The sequence below is a fragment of the Molossus molossus genome, unplaced genomic scaffold, assembly GCF_014108415.1.
Source record: "Molossus molossus isolate mMolMol1 unplaced genomic scaffold, mMolMol1.p scaffold_m16_p_17, whole genome shotgun sequence".
Taxonomy (NCBI): Eukaryota; Metazoa; Chordata; class Mammalia; order Chiroptera; family Molossidae; genus Molossus; species Molossus molossus.
In genome coordinates, this window is record NW_023425352.1 from 7,655,097 (window position 1) to 7,668,607 (window position 13,511).

The window sequence follows — 13,511 nt, forward strand, 5'->3', positions numbered from 1 at the left end:
CCATGCACCCCTCATTCAGCCCTACCATGCACCCCTCATTCAGCTCCACCATGCACCCCTCATTCAGCCCCACTGAGTACCCACCATTCAGCCTACCATGCACCCCTCATTCAGCCCCACCATGCACCCCTCATTCAGCCCCACCATGCACCCCTCATTCAGCCCCACTGAGTACCCCTCATTGAGGCTCACCATGCACCCCTCATTCAGCCTCACCATGCACCCCTCATTCAGCCCCACTGAGTACCCCTCATTCATCCCAGCTACCCTGGATGTCCTTCCCCTGACTATATGTGTGATCTGCTTTTGGAGACAGAATCTGACCAATGAAGAGCAAGTGGTCGTCATACAAGCCAGGACAGTCCTGACCTTGGCTGAAAAGGTAATGTGGTTGTGTAGACGCTCCTGGGAGGGCTGGGCTCCTTCTCCAAGCTCAGCTTGAGAAAATGCTCTTCCCGAGAGGAGGAGGGGGAGGGGGGAGTCCACTAATCCTGTTGGTCTCTGGAGGCCAGACACATGTATAGGTCACTTGCACACCATGTTTGCAGTGACAGATTCGGCCAGATCTTGCCCCAGTGCCAGCTGTGCCAGCTCCTCCCAAAGGCCAGAGGTGTGATGGACCTATAAAACCACCAGCATTTGACCCGCCAAGACCCTCCTTTGGGGACTGCCTGGCCCCCTGGGCTCCCCATAGCCCAATTTCTCTGCTCCTGGGCCACCAGCCTGCTCCTGGTCCCACCCATAGCCCCAACCTGCCCAGTACACCCTAGGCCTCCGACAGGAAGGGGAAGGGGTGTTCCAGTGAGTAGGGGTTCAGGGGCCAGGACTGGGGAGAACAGGCCCCCATCCCGCACCTCCTGGCAGAGCTCACCCGGGCATGTGCTCCTGCTGCCCTCAGCTAACATCCCTCCTGTCCCTGGGGAAAGGCTGGGGACAGACTCACTGGAGACCAGGCAGGCGGAGGGCTGGGCCCACAGAGATCACAGGGATCATGGTGCCAGCCCAGCCCCCACTCCTGGGGAGGGCGGAGCTCCCCTCGGGAAGGAAGCCTGTCTCCGCGATGGGGGGTTGGCCACCTGAGGGTCACACTCACCGCTCTGTTTGCGTCCAGTGGCTCCAGCAGATAGAAGAGACAGAGTCGGCCCTGCAGCGGAAGATGGTCGACCTGGAGAGTGAGAAGGTCGGTGGCGTCTCGCCCTGTGGTCTGCACCGTGGCTTCACCAGGGTGGACCCCGAGGCCGAGACACGGGTCCTGCTGTGTTTCAGGAGCTGTTCAGTAAACAGAAGGGCTACCTGGACGAGGAGCTGGACTACAGGAAGCAGGCCTTGGACCAGGCTCACAAGGTAAGAGACAGGTGCTGCCGAATCCTGGGGGCAGGGTGGACATGGGGAGTCGTTCCCACGCCGGCAGTCTGTCCGCGGAGCCTGTGTGGGCCAGGCCCCAGACCCGCCCAGATGAGCCGTGTGGGGTCACTCCTGCACCTGTCCCTCTGGGGCCCCCTCACCCGGCGCGCTCCGAGGGTGCCTCACTGCCTGTCATCAGATGCTTCACCCGGTGAACACGGGCAGAGCAGGAGAATCGAAGGACATTTGAAATGAGTCGATAAGATAGAAGTCGCTGCAACATGATTCATTTGCAAATTAAATGAACACAAATGAATGTGAGTTACACCATTCTCCTGGGGATCCCTGCCCTGTTCACCCCCCACTCTGAGACTTGCACATCAGCCTGCCTGTGGGGGACAGCACCCCCACCGAGGAACCCAAGGCTTCCTGCAGGAGCAAAGCCCACACATACCTTCTTCCTGGCAACACGTTATCCCTGTGAATCAATTCACCCTGCACGACAGTCCTAGGCCGCATGCCTTTGTCTCCCCCTGGAGTGCGAATCCTTCAAGTCAGAGCGTGTCATGAGCTGGGTCAGGAAACACTGGCTGGTAGCCCCGGCCAGGTGGCCTACTTGAGGTGGCCCGAGGAGGGGCTAAAAGCAGGGGTGGGGTCTGGAACTTACCCACCAACTGGGAGGCCTGAGGCCAGGGACTGGGCCCCTCATGGTGAGAGGGGCATTAATTCCCCTTCCTGGAGTTGTGGCCCCTGGCTCCTGCCAATGTGTGCGTGAAGCCACCGTGGTGTTCATCCTAAACCCTACACGCAACTGTGTTTATTTTCGAACCTGGAGCTTCTCTTAAATGCACAAAGCTCTTGAGACCCAGGTTCGGTTCCCGCTGGGGGCGCGTACCTCGGTTGCAGTTTGTCCCCGGCCCGGGTCGGTAGTGCGGGTGGCGGCCACTCGATGTGTTCCTTTCGTGTCGATGTTTCTCTCTCTCTCTCTGTTCCTCTCTCTCCCTCCCACTCTACCTGAACAAAGGATGGAAAAATGTCCTCGGGTGAGGATTAAAAAAAAAAAATGCACAAAGCTCTTGGTGTAAGGGCGGTTGATGTGGCCTGTGACAGCTGGGGACAGTTTATTTTGTGGCTGTCAAGAGCAATAAATTGTAAGTGAGGTTCAAAAGTAGGCTCTCCTCACTCCATTTCTTAAAATATCTACTAAGCCCAAAAGAGTTTTTATAATCATTTTGCCTGAAGAAAAGGAGACACTCATTGCTGGAGGTACTACCTTTTTGATGCAAAGATGGGTTTCTGTAGTTTGAGAATCAGGTTCTTTCAAAGATTGTCTCAATGACATTTCCAGAGGAACCGCTTTCAAAGTACTCCAGATCCAATTGCTGAGTCCTTGGGCATTTGTGACAGGTGTGTATTGGCTGAGTTATAGCCGGGGTCACTTTGCACTGGCCGGTGGTGGTTTCTCGGTCATGACAGGATTTCTGGAAGGTGGTAGAGGGGTGAGGCGCACGCCCCATCTTTCCTTGTCCCCATATCCCCACCATGGTCCATTCCGTTCACAGCTCAGTCCTTCCTCAACCTCAGCCTCACACATCAGCCCCCACCGGGGCCTGGGGGGCTGGCTGCCCCTTGGCATGGTCAGTCTCTCTGCTTCTCCGGGTCTTTTCATTGGGGGATGGAAGGGGCTGTGGGGCCCCAGGCTGTCTCCTGGTCTCCTGAGACCCGTGGGGACTACGGTGGCCCATACAGTCCCCCTTCTCCCCGATCCATGGGGAGGCCATCCACCCGCCGAGGCCCCTGCGCAGAGCTGACCGAGAGCTCCAGAGTGCCGGGTGGCGCTGTTGCCAGTGAGACCAGCTGAGGGACCTGGGTGACCCTGAGGCCCAGTTCTGCCCCCTCAAGGATGCTGTGACCCCCAGGAACAGGGGTGCTCCGTGTCTGCGCCCCAGTGCCAGAGGGGCACTTGGTGTGGGAGGGACTTGAGCAGATCTTTTGGGGGACACAAGTCGCCTACCCCGGGCAGCACTGAGGATGACTCCGATGCCCCGCCTCGGCGGGGGACAGGTGGGGAGTCGAGGACTTGCCTTCTGTCCTCACACTGCCCTGTGAGCACTGCCCTGTGAGCGCTGCCCTGTGGGCGCTGCCCTGTGAGCACTGCCCTGTGGGCACTGCCCTGTGAGCGCTGCCCTGTGGGCACTGCCCTGTGGGCGCTGCCCTGTGAGCGCTGCCCTGTGAGCGCTGTCCTGTGAGCGCTGCCCTGTGGGCGCTGCCCTGTGAGCACTGCCCTGTGGGCACTGCCCTGTGAGCACTGCCCTGTGGGCGCTGCCCTGTGAGCACTGCCCTGTGAGCACTGCCCTGTGGGCGCTGCCCTGTGAGCACTGCCCTGTGGGCACTGCCCTGTGAGCACTGCCCTGTGGGCGCTGCCCTGTGAGCGCTGCCCTGTGAGCACTGCCCTGTGGGCGCTGCCCTGTGAGCACTGCCCTGTGGGCGCTGCCCTGTGGGCACTGCCCTGTGGGCGCTGCCCTGTGGGCGCTGCCCTGTGGGCGCTGCCCTGTGAGCGCTGCCCTGTGGGCGCTGCCCTGTGGGCACTGCCCTGTGAGCACTGCCCTGTGGGCGCTGCCCTGTGAGCACTGCCCTGTGAGCACTGCCCTGTGGGCGCTGCCCTGTGAGCGCTGCCCTGTGGGCGCTGCCCTGTGGGCACTGCCCTGTGAGCGCTGCCCTGTGGGCGCTGCCCTGTGGGCGCTGCCCTGTGAGCGCTGCCCTGTGGGCGCTGCCCTGTGAGCGCTGCCCTGTGAGCGCTGCCCTGTGGGCGCTGCCCTGTGGGCGCTGCCCTGTGGGCGCTGCCCTGTGAGCGCTGCCCTGTGGGCGCTGCCCTGTGAGCGCTGCCCTGTGAGCGCTGCCCTGTGAGCACTGCCCTGTGGGCGCTGCCCTGTGGGCGCTGCCCTGTGAGCGCTGCCCTGTGAGCGCTGCCCTGTGAGCACTGCCCTGTGAGCGCTGCCCTGTGAGCGCTGCCCTGTGAGCGCTGCCCTGTGGGCGCTGCCCTGTGAGCGCTGCCCTGTGAGCGCTGCCCTGTGGGCGCTGCCCTGTGGGCGCTGCCCTGTGAGCGCTGCCCTGTGAGCGCTGCCCTGTGAGCACTGCCCTGTGAGCACTGCCCTGTGGGCGCTGCCCTGTGAGCGCTGCCCTGTGGGCACTGCCCTGTGAGCACTGCCCTGTGGGCGCTGCCCTGTGAGCGCTGCCCTGTGAGCGCTGCCCTGTGAGCGCTGCCCTGTGAGCACTGTCCTGTGAGCACTGCCCTGTGAGCGCTGCCCTGTGGGCGCTGCCCTGTGGGCGCTGCCCTGTGAGCGCTGCCCTGTGGGCGCTGCCCTGTGGGCACTGCCCTGTGAGCACTGCCCTGTGGGCACTGCCCTGTGGGCGCTGCCCTGTGGGCGCTGCCCTGTGAGCGCTGCCCTGTGGGCGCTGCCCTGTGGGCGCTGCCCTGTGAGCGCTGCCCTGTGGGCACTGCCCTGTGAGCGCTGCCCTGTGGGCGCTGCCCTGTGAGCGCTGCCCTGTGAGCGCTGCCCTGTGGGCGCTGCCCTGTGAGCACTGCCCTGTGAGCGCTGCCCTGTGGGCACTGCCCTGTGAGCACTGCCCTGTGAGCGCTGCCCTGTGGGCGCTGCCCTGTGGGCGCTGCCCTGTGAGCGCTGCCCTGTGGGCACTGCCCTGTGAGCACTGCCCTGTGAGCGCTGCCCTGTGGGCGCTGCCCTGTGGGCGCTGCCCTGTGAGCGCTGCCCTGTGGGCGCTGCCCTGTGGGCACTGCCCGCTCCTTCCTTGGGGCTCACAGCCCGCGTCTGACGAAGGGTGTGAGCCCAGGAACGGCCTTTCCTCCGCTGTTCTTTCCTGGGGGACCTGCCCCCCCCCCCGGGCTGTCACCCCGCTCTCCGCTTAGGTGTCTGCCGGCTGCATTTTCCTGACATTACACGTTGTGCAGCGGGCTGGTGGCCGTGCTCCGGAGCACCCTGCAGCCAGCCCACCCCCGCTGGGCGGGGACTGACCTCTCCCCTCCCCCCAGCACATCCTGGAGCTGGAGGCCATGCTGTTCGACGCCCTGCAGCAGGAGGCCGGGGCCAAGGTGGCCGAGCTGCTGTCGGAGGAGGAGCAGGAGAAGCTCAAGGTGGCCGTGGAGCAGTGGAAGCGGCAGGTCATGAGCGAGCTGCGTGAGCGGGACGCCCAGATCCTGCGGGAGCGCATGGAGCTCCTGCAGCTGGCGCAGCAGGTGCGGGCGGGAGATGGTGCTGTGACAAGTCCTCTAGTAGCCACACCCCAATGGCCACACCCAATGGCCACGCCCATGGTGGGCCCTCCTACCAGACCACCTGCCCCTCCAGACCAGCCTCTTGGGCTGCACTGTCCAGACCTCTGGGTGCACATGCCCTGTTTTAGGACCCTCCACTGCTGGGTGGAGGTGTGGGAAAGGTGTCATCTGGGGCACAGCAGCTCATGGGCCAGGGAGCAGCCCCGGGTCTTCTCTGGCCAGTCCATTTCTTTTTTTTTTTTTTTTTAATATGTTTTTATTGATTTTTTTAGAGAGAGAGAGAGAGAGATAAAAGCATACATGTGAGAGAGACACATTCATCAGCCGCCTCCTGCACGCCCCCTACTGGGGATCGAGCTCACAATCGGGGCACGTGCCCTGACCGGGAATTGAACTGGGACCTCTCAGTCCATGGGACGACGCTCAATCCACTGAGCCACACTGGCCAGCCTGGCTAGTCCATTTCTAATGGGGGTGAAGGATCCTGGAAGACATGTCTCCCCTCCCCTGTGTGTCCCGTGTGACCTGGAAGGGACATGGATGTGTACCCTGCTCAGAACACCCCAAATGAAAAGCCCGGACTTGCAGAGTCAGAAGAACCAGCCAGTCAAGGTTTACAGTGAATGTCAGGGGCTGATGTGTGAGCAGAGGGTTAGCCAGCTGCCAGGACCCCAGCCCTGGATCCAGGGTGGTCAGTGTGAGGACCATGGCCCACGGCCCCCACTCCCACCAGCCGGGCTGCTGCCTCAGGGTCCAGGATGGACACCCAGGTACTCTGTGCACACACCATTTGCATCTAATTAGCATTGTGTACTAAAGAGCTTCAGATCGGTATGTCACCCTTCACTCTGCCGCAACAACACTTGGGAAGGACCGTGACTTGATCTCTTACCGTTTCCTTGGGCTTCTAGCATCCTGGTTCATAGTCTGAGGTGGCAGGAGGCAGGAGGGAAGCATGGCTGAGCAAAGCCACGAACTGGGACAGGGCCAGCAGGCCCCCCTGCCCCCGTCCCAGACGCCCCAGGGAGGACAGGCGGAGGCTCTGGGCCCGCACCTCGCGGACTGGGTTTGAAGAGGCGTCTAGCCCGACCCAGGCTCGTGGCAGCTGCTCTGCGACTGTGCACACGTCCCTGGGTGAGACCTTGAAAACCCTCCCCCACGTGGCTTCCCAGACGCTCTGATTATGGACTTTCCTGCTTTTATTGCAGAGAATTAAAGAGTTAGAAGAAAGAATAGAAGCCCAGAAGAGACAAATAAAGGAACTGGAGGAAAAGGTAAAAGAGATGCGGATTTCAGGGCTGGCTTTGTTACGGGAGAGTCGGAGAGAACCAGTAACGTGCAAGCGTCATTGAATGCCGGCGGGGTCTGAGGTTCGGGTCACAAGCGAACAGAAAGAGGCCTCAGGGCCATAGCAGCTCTGGGCCAGGAGCCCGGAGCCTGGGGCCTGGGACGTCCCCTCTGCCATGGCCCAGCCGTGCAACCTCAGGGTCACGTCTCTCATGGCCTCAGTTTCCCCAGCTGTAGCAGGGCGTGCCAGACCAGTGACCCAGGCTCCCTGACTGCCACGCTGAAGCATTTGATTTTCCCCAAGTTCCCCAAGCATGTTGGTCTAAAATCAAGTCTCTGCAAGACAGGCTATAGTACTCAAAGACAAGCTGTCCGTCCAGGACGAGCCGGCCCCCAGAGCCCTACAGGGCACAGCTTCCAAACTGGTGTCTCGCGATCACGGATTTGCCCCGTGTGGCGGCGGGAGCCCCAGAAGGGACTCACTGTGCTCAGGACCCAGCCTCCCAGTGAGTGCGGTCTCTCTCTCTTTCCCCAGAGGAGCCCCTGTTCGCTTCTGCATCGTAACGAGCATTTGCTAGTATTAAATACTGGGGTTTTTATCCTGTTAATCTAGCTGAAGTAGTTCTGGGTTCCCAAGATTGTATCGAGGCCATCTTTTCTTGGGTCTGAACACCCCTCAACCCCAAATCAGGGGTGAAATCCACTCAGGATGTTGCCTGTATTTTATTACTTGTGATATGGGGCTGAGACCAAATATTGTCAGGAATGTGCCCACAAGACGTCCAGCAGTGTCACAAGCCACTAACACTGCCACCGTCAGCTCTGGTGCAGGTCCAAGTGGCTGGTCCCACCCCACGGAAGAGGGAACTGAGCCCTGAGAGGAGAGGTGACCGGCAGGGGCACGGGCCGGACACGTGGCCTCCCGACTGTCACTCACAGCCCTGCTTCTGGCCAGTGCGAGGCCCCCAGAGCATCTGTGTGGTGGCAGCACCGTCACTCAGACCCAGGGCACCCCCACAGCCCCTCGAGGTGTGATCGTTAAGCCGCTGGACACCAGCACGCTGGGCTAGCTCCTGACCCCGACTGCCCTCTGTCTTGTTCTGTCTGTGACCACACATTATTTCCTGCCAGAGGCACTACAAACTCTCTTTTCTTTCTTTCCCTCCATGTCTCTGCCCTCCCCTCCCTTTTCAGTTTCTATTTTTGTTCTTATTTTTCTCCTTAGCTTTCATTCTGTGGTCATAGCTCGCCTGGGCACCCTGACGTGGTGAGTATGTCATTGGCTGGAGTCTTCAGGCGAGGGTCCCGCTCTGCCCCCTGCTGCCCAGGAGCTGCCTGGCAGCCCAGGACCCTCAGCCCGGCCTGGGGCCAGGATTCAAGGGGGCCTGCCATGTCAGAGGGCACAGGGCCCTCGCCTTTCTGGACAAGGAAGGAGGGACCGCTCCCATGGGACCACCAGCCTGGAGGGATGTGCGTGCCCCAAGTGCCTTGCGGCTTCGTGTTTTTCTGCATCTGGGGCATTGGCATTGCAGTTATTGGGCTCTTGTCCTTTCCCTGTGGTACTGGGGACAAGCTTATGTCATGCTGGGGATCTGGCCAGAGAGGCCGGCATGCCTGACGCGCCAGCCCACTCACAACGTGGTTGCGCTAAGCTGTGGTGCCATCCCCACGTCAGTCAGACCAAGGCCACACACGGAAGCTGACCACTGCCTCCTCCCAAAACAAGATGAGAGGACAAGTCAGTCTGTGTCCGAGGCCCCATCTGCACAGGGTGCCCCAAGAGGACCCTTCCCCGGGAGCAGTGGTCACCCTTCCCTGAGGCCACATCCCTGTAGCCCCTTCCCCACCACTGAGCCGCCTCCCTGACGCATCCACCTCTCTGTTCTTCCAGCCCCCAGAGGAGCCGGACCCCATTCTTCCGGCTGGACTAGGCAGCAGCAGGTGCCTGGGTGGCAAAATGAGACAGCCTGTGTCATCCCCGCAGACCCGGGAGGGTCTGGTCTGTGCACACCCCGCTCCGTGGAGGAAGAGGCGGAGCGGGGGCCTTGAGCTGCTCTGAGCCGGCGGCGGTCCACCTGCTGAGCAGGAGCTGGAGCTGCTTTCCTGACGGCTCCTCTGGCACCGGCCTGGTCTTGGTTGCTGGACCGCGGGGTCCTTCCCTGGGATGCAGCCTCCCCACCCCTGTCCCAGGGCTGCGAGTCCCCTGCTTACAGAGGACCTGTCCCCAAGCCTGCACGCCACCCCTCCTGGTTCCCACAGTAGCTGTCACACGGTCTCGGAGGAGGATTCTCAGACACACACAGGTGACCTCACCTGGGAAGGCGGGACAGTTGCTCAGGACATCCCAAGGACGGTCTCCCTGTGCCCCCGCAGGTGGGCGGCTGGTGCACTGAAACTTGCTCCCCGGGGCCCCGAACACTTACCGACGGACACATCACGATGCCCTCCCTTGGTTATGATGCTGCCACCCGTGGGCACAGATGGGACATGGCCGTCACCGCAGCCTCCTGACCTCGCCCGAGAGGTGAAGGCTCGGGTCCTGCTCTGAGCCGCGGCCAGGAGCCTGGTGGGCATGAACCAGTGAAGGGAGGTGGACGAGACGGGGCGGCCCCCTGGACTGGGCTCTGACCTCCTCAGAGATCCTAGCGGCCACCTCCAGCAGCGCAGCCCGGACCCCACGGAGGCCAGGGTGCCCGTCGCCACCCGCCCACGGCCCTCGGGCTCAGGGAGCTGAGTGTGGTTGAAGCTGCCCTGTCCAGACTCTGCCCTTGGTACTCAAGGACCAGTGCCCAGGCGAGGGGACGGCCGTGTACCTGGGAACACGAGGAGGGAGCGGATGCCGAGGTGGCAGGTAAGGCACCGCCGTGCTCCGTGGGGACAGCGCTTCCCTCCCATCTGCCGGAGGCCCTCGGGCGCGGCCCCTCTGGCCCGCGGGCGTCTGCCTCACCTGATTCTGCTCAGTCCAGTGTGCTTCTTTGTTAATTTTTCATTGATCTTCATTGTCGAAAGTATTACAAATGTCCCCCCATTGACCCACAACACCCCACTCCCATCCCCATAGTGTGGCTCCTTTTATTTATTTATTTATTTATTTATTTATGTATTTATTTATATCCTCACCCGAGGACATTTTTCCATTTTTTGTTCGGATAGAGTGGGGGAGAGAGAGAGAGAGAGAAGCATCGACGTGAAAGGGACACATCAAGTGGTTGCCAACCACACGACCCAACCAGGGCTGGGGACAAACTGCAACCCAGGTACGTGCCCTTAGCAAGAACCGGACCCGGGTCTCGCTGGTCCGTGGGCCGACACTCTAACCGCTGAGCCAAACCGACCAGGGCGTGTGGCCCCTTTTAAATGTGGGTCAGTGTGCTGGGACACTCCTGTGTCTATATGGGTGGGTGGGGCCAGTGAGAGGCGACTCCCTCCCCATCACCACGCCTGAACTGGGTCTAAGCACCGGAGGGTGTCATGTGGGGGGGGGGCTCCTCACAGTCCCCATGTGGGCCTCCTCAGCCCAGACTTAGGACACTCCCCTGGGGCAGCCAAGGCCTCCCAGGACCTCTGTGGACGAGCAGGGACCGTCCCTGAGCCGTGAGTGTGGCCTCATCTCTGCTGTGCCGTGGAGAGCTTTGGAAAGGCCCTCACTCTTTCTGCTCCAGCCCCCCTGGATCGTAGCCCCCCCGCCCCTCCCCCATCTGCTGCCCCCAGAAACTAAAAAGAGAGGAAGCTTCCTGCATTATCCGTGGAGCCACCCTGCTCTAACCCCGACTCCCACCTCAGAGGGCTTCCCAGGCGTCCCCAGGCGCAGTCATGAGATCACTCAGCTGAGCAGCACAGCCACCAGGTCCGTGTCACCTCTCCTCCCTGACCCCAGGGCCAGGAGGCAGTGCAAAGGTAGATCCTGGGGAGGGCAGAGGGGCAGGGCAGGGAGCGAGGTGGGCGAGGCAAGGCTCTGGCTCAAGGTGAGCCGCTTCTGGCTCCCAAGTCTGTAGGGGGCAACAGAGGCCGAGAGAGAACGTCCTGTGCCCGGACAGCAGGCACCGTGTCCTCGTAGGAAAGGGGCCAGAGCTGAGCAGAAGCAGAGGCGCAGGCCAGACCTTGGGAGGAGGGCGATCTGAGACCGCCACCTGCTTATTTAGAAAGGTTCGTGACGTTTTCTTCATGCTCACATAGCATGTCTAGGTGTGTGTTCTCCAAAGAGGCAGGGGGTTAGCCTGACGGGACCCCAGGCACAGGCAGTATCTGGTCCTCCGTGTCCCCAGGGGTGCACCACACAGCCTTGGGCAAGCGAGGCCCCTCCAGAGCAGGGGTCCTCAACCTTCCTGATGCCATGACCCTTTAATACAGTTCCTCACGTTGTGGTGACCCCCAACCATAAAATCATTTTCATTGCTACTTCATACCTGTAACTTTGCTACTGTTATCCCCAAAAGGGGCCACGACCCACAGGTTGAGAACCGCTGCTCTAAGGCTTGTTCTGGAACAGAGTAAAACAGCCTGGTCCCAGCCAGGTCCCGGAGACACGCCGAGGGCCACACGAGGGCGCTCAAACCCAAACACGTAGAGCTCAGGGTGCCTCTTGGAACTGGAATGTTGTGATCAGGAAAGCGCTGACCACTGGGGCCTGGCAAGGACAATCCAGTCACCGCCTGGCCTCAAAGGTCACCATGGGGGAGCAGCGGACACCACGCATCACAGGGACACACGTCTTTATGAAAACATGCTGCCCAGAGTCCCTAGAAAGGTCCTACAGCAGCGGGGTGGCTTCTGTCCTGTGGTCATCACTCCCCAGCCCCCCCAGGAGCCAGCCCCGGCCCTCTGCGTTTGGGGTGTGATTTCAGTGAAAGCACCTATTTTGCCCATGGTTGTCCCTCCCTTGTCCTCTCTCACCCCCACTGTAAAGGACTCTTTTCTTTTTGATCAAAATCCCTCCTGCTGGGCTGGACCATGTTCCACTGTGAGGTTGGCCCCTGTCCTGCCTGGAGCATTCCCTGACCCCGTGACCTGTGTCGGCACATACTGGGAGGCAGGGGGCAGCACTGTGGCTAGCTGGCAGGCCTCGTCCCCACTGCATGGAGGGAGGGGTCCCCAGGGGCCGCATCTGCCCCGCTCAGGGGCTGGAAGCTGGAGATGTGGGGGATTAACTGTCAACAGACTCAGATTTACAGCTCCTGGCAGAGCAGGCCCTGAATGCCAATGAGCAGCCGCCTCCTCCAAGCCCGGCGGCAGCCCGGCGTCCCAGAGAGGATGCTGTGGTGTGTCATCTGAAATCAGGGATGAGCTCTGTTGTTCAGAACACGCACGCGGTTAGTGAGCATCATGCGTGCAGGGAATCGGAGCGTAAAAATACCTGTCACGTCCTCCACCAGAACCCAACAAAACTTCCGTCTTAATTGTGTAGATTGGCTTTTTTAAAGGAACAAAATGTGTGTTTCCTCATAGGAGGTTCACCCAAATGTGAGCAGCTTACTCTTTGAGGCCGTTCGTCTGGGGCAGGCTGAGCTCAGGGGAGAGTTGTCCCCAGGCACTGCCTGTCTGTCTTGGGAGCAGGAACTGGGGAGTCTGCTGAGGTGGAGGAGCCCCCAGATGCCAGACACTGATGGGATCCGTTGGGCACCCTGCAACGCTCCCCCCGGGCAGCCAGGCCTGTCGGGGCAGCTTCATCAGCCTGGGCACTGGCCCATGTGGGAATGAGGCGTTCAGCGCTGAGGCCTGTCCGACGTGTGCTTGTCTGATGGCAGGTGGCAGGCTGTGCAACCTCTCGCTGCCCGGGGGAGACGCCGCGTTTGCTGTTTAGAATTAGCTGGCTTGAGAGGTCATTGCTGGCCTGCGAGGGTGCTCCGGCTCCTGTACCTCCCCCTGGCAGGTCCTCATCACCGAGTTGTCCCCATCGTCACTGTCTTGGTGCACAGAACTGCCCTAGTTCTGATCCTGGCTCAGGCTGCCACTTGTCGGGAGTGGCCCCGCGGTTATTTGTTTTCATAATGTCTACGGATGCAGTGATTTCCAGCCACACAACCCTGCCCCATCCTGGCCCTCCCCCGAGAGGTCACTGCCGGCCCGGGCCCTGGGGCAGTGCCCTGTGTCCAGCTGTGTTGCAGACACACGTGTTTCTAAAAAATATACTTTTTATTGTTTCTTAAGTCTTTGTAAAGAGAGGAATGGTGCTCTGCGTGTCTGTGGGCCGCACTTTCTGCACTCAGTGTCACTGTGGCAAGATCCCCCCGTGTCGTGTCCACGTCAGTGTCGGTGACACCGTCGTGGGGCCTTCCTCCCTCCGAAGGACACTTGAGTTTGCTTCTGTGAACCGTGCTTCTTGAAAGTTCTTGTAGAGTCTGTGAGTGTGGGGGCAGGAGTGTCTTCTGGGCGTCTGTCTGTCCCCTTGGGAGTCAGAACCCTGGGTCACGTGAACACGATGCTCAGCTCACGAGGAACTGGGAACAAAGTCCCTCCCCGTTCACCTCGGGTTCGAAGCAATTTATTTTTGCTGTTTGTTTAGAATCCTTCTGTTTTTACTGCATGACAAAGGCTCTCCTCTCATGTCACTGGGAGATTTGCAGAGTCTCAGACCAAAATGCAGTAACTG

General features: G+C 60.7%; 1 protein-coding gene across 4 annotated transcripts in view; it reads left to right on the forward strand.

Moving 5' to 3' along the window:
- The window catches only part of JAKMIP3 (Janus kinase and microtubule interacting protein 3), a 40,492-nt gene extending 32,303 nt beyond the window's left edge, over window positions 1–8,189 (forward strand). For all 4 annotated transcript variants that reach the window (XM_036265221.1, XM_036265223.1, XM_036265224.1 and 1 more), the window contains 6 exons: window positions 317–382; window positions 1,112–1,180; window positions 1,267–1,344; window positions 5,393–5,596; window positions 6,844–6,909; window positions 8,117–8,189. In XM_036265221.1, coding sequence (XP_036121114.1) covers window positions 317–382; window positions 1,112–1,180; window positions 1,267–1,344; window positions 5,393–5,596; window positions 6,844–6,909; window positions 8,117–8,167 — 534 coding nt within the window. In that variant the 3' untranslated portion in view covers window positions 8,168–8,189. The remainder of the gene's footprint in view (window positions 1–316; window positions 383–1,111; window positions 1,181–1,266; window positions 1,345–5,392; window positions 5,597–6,843; window positions 6,910–8,116) is intronic.
- The last annotated feature ends 5,322 nt before the right edge of the window (window positions 8,190–13,511 follow it).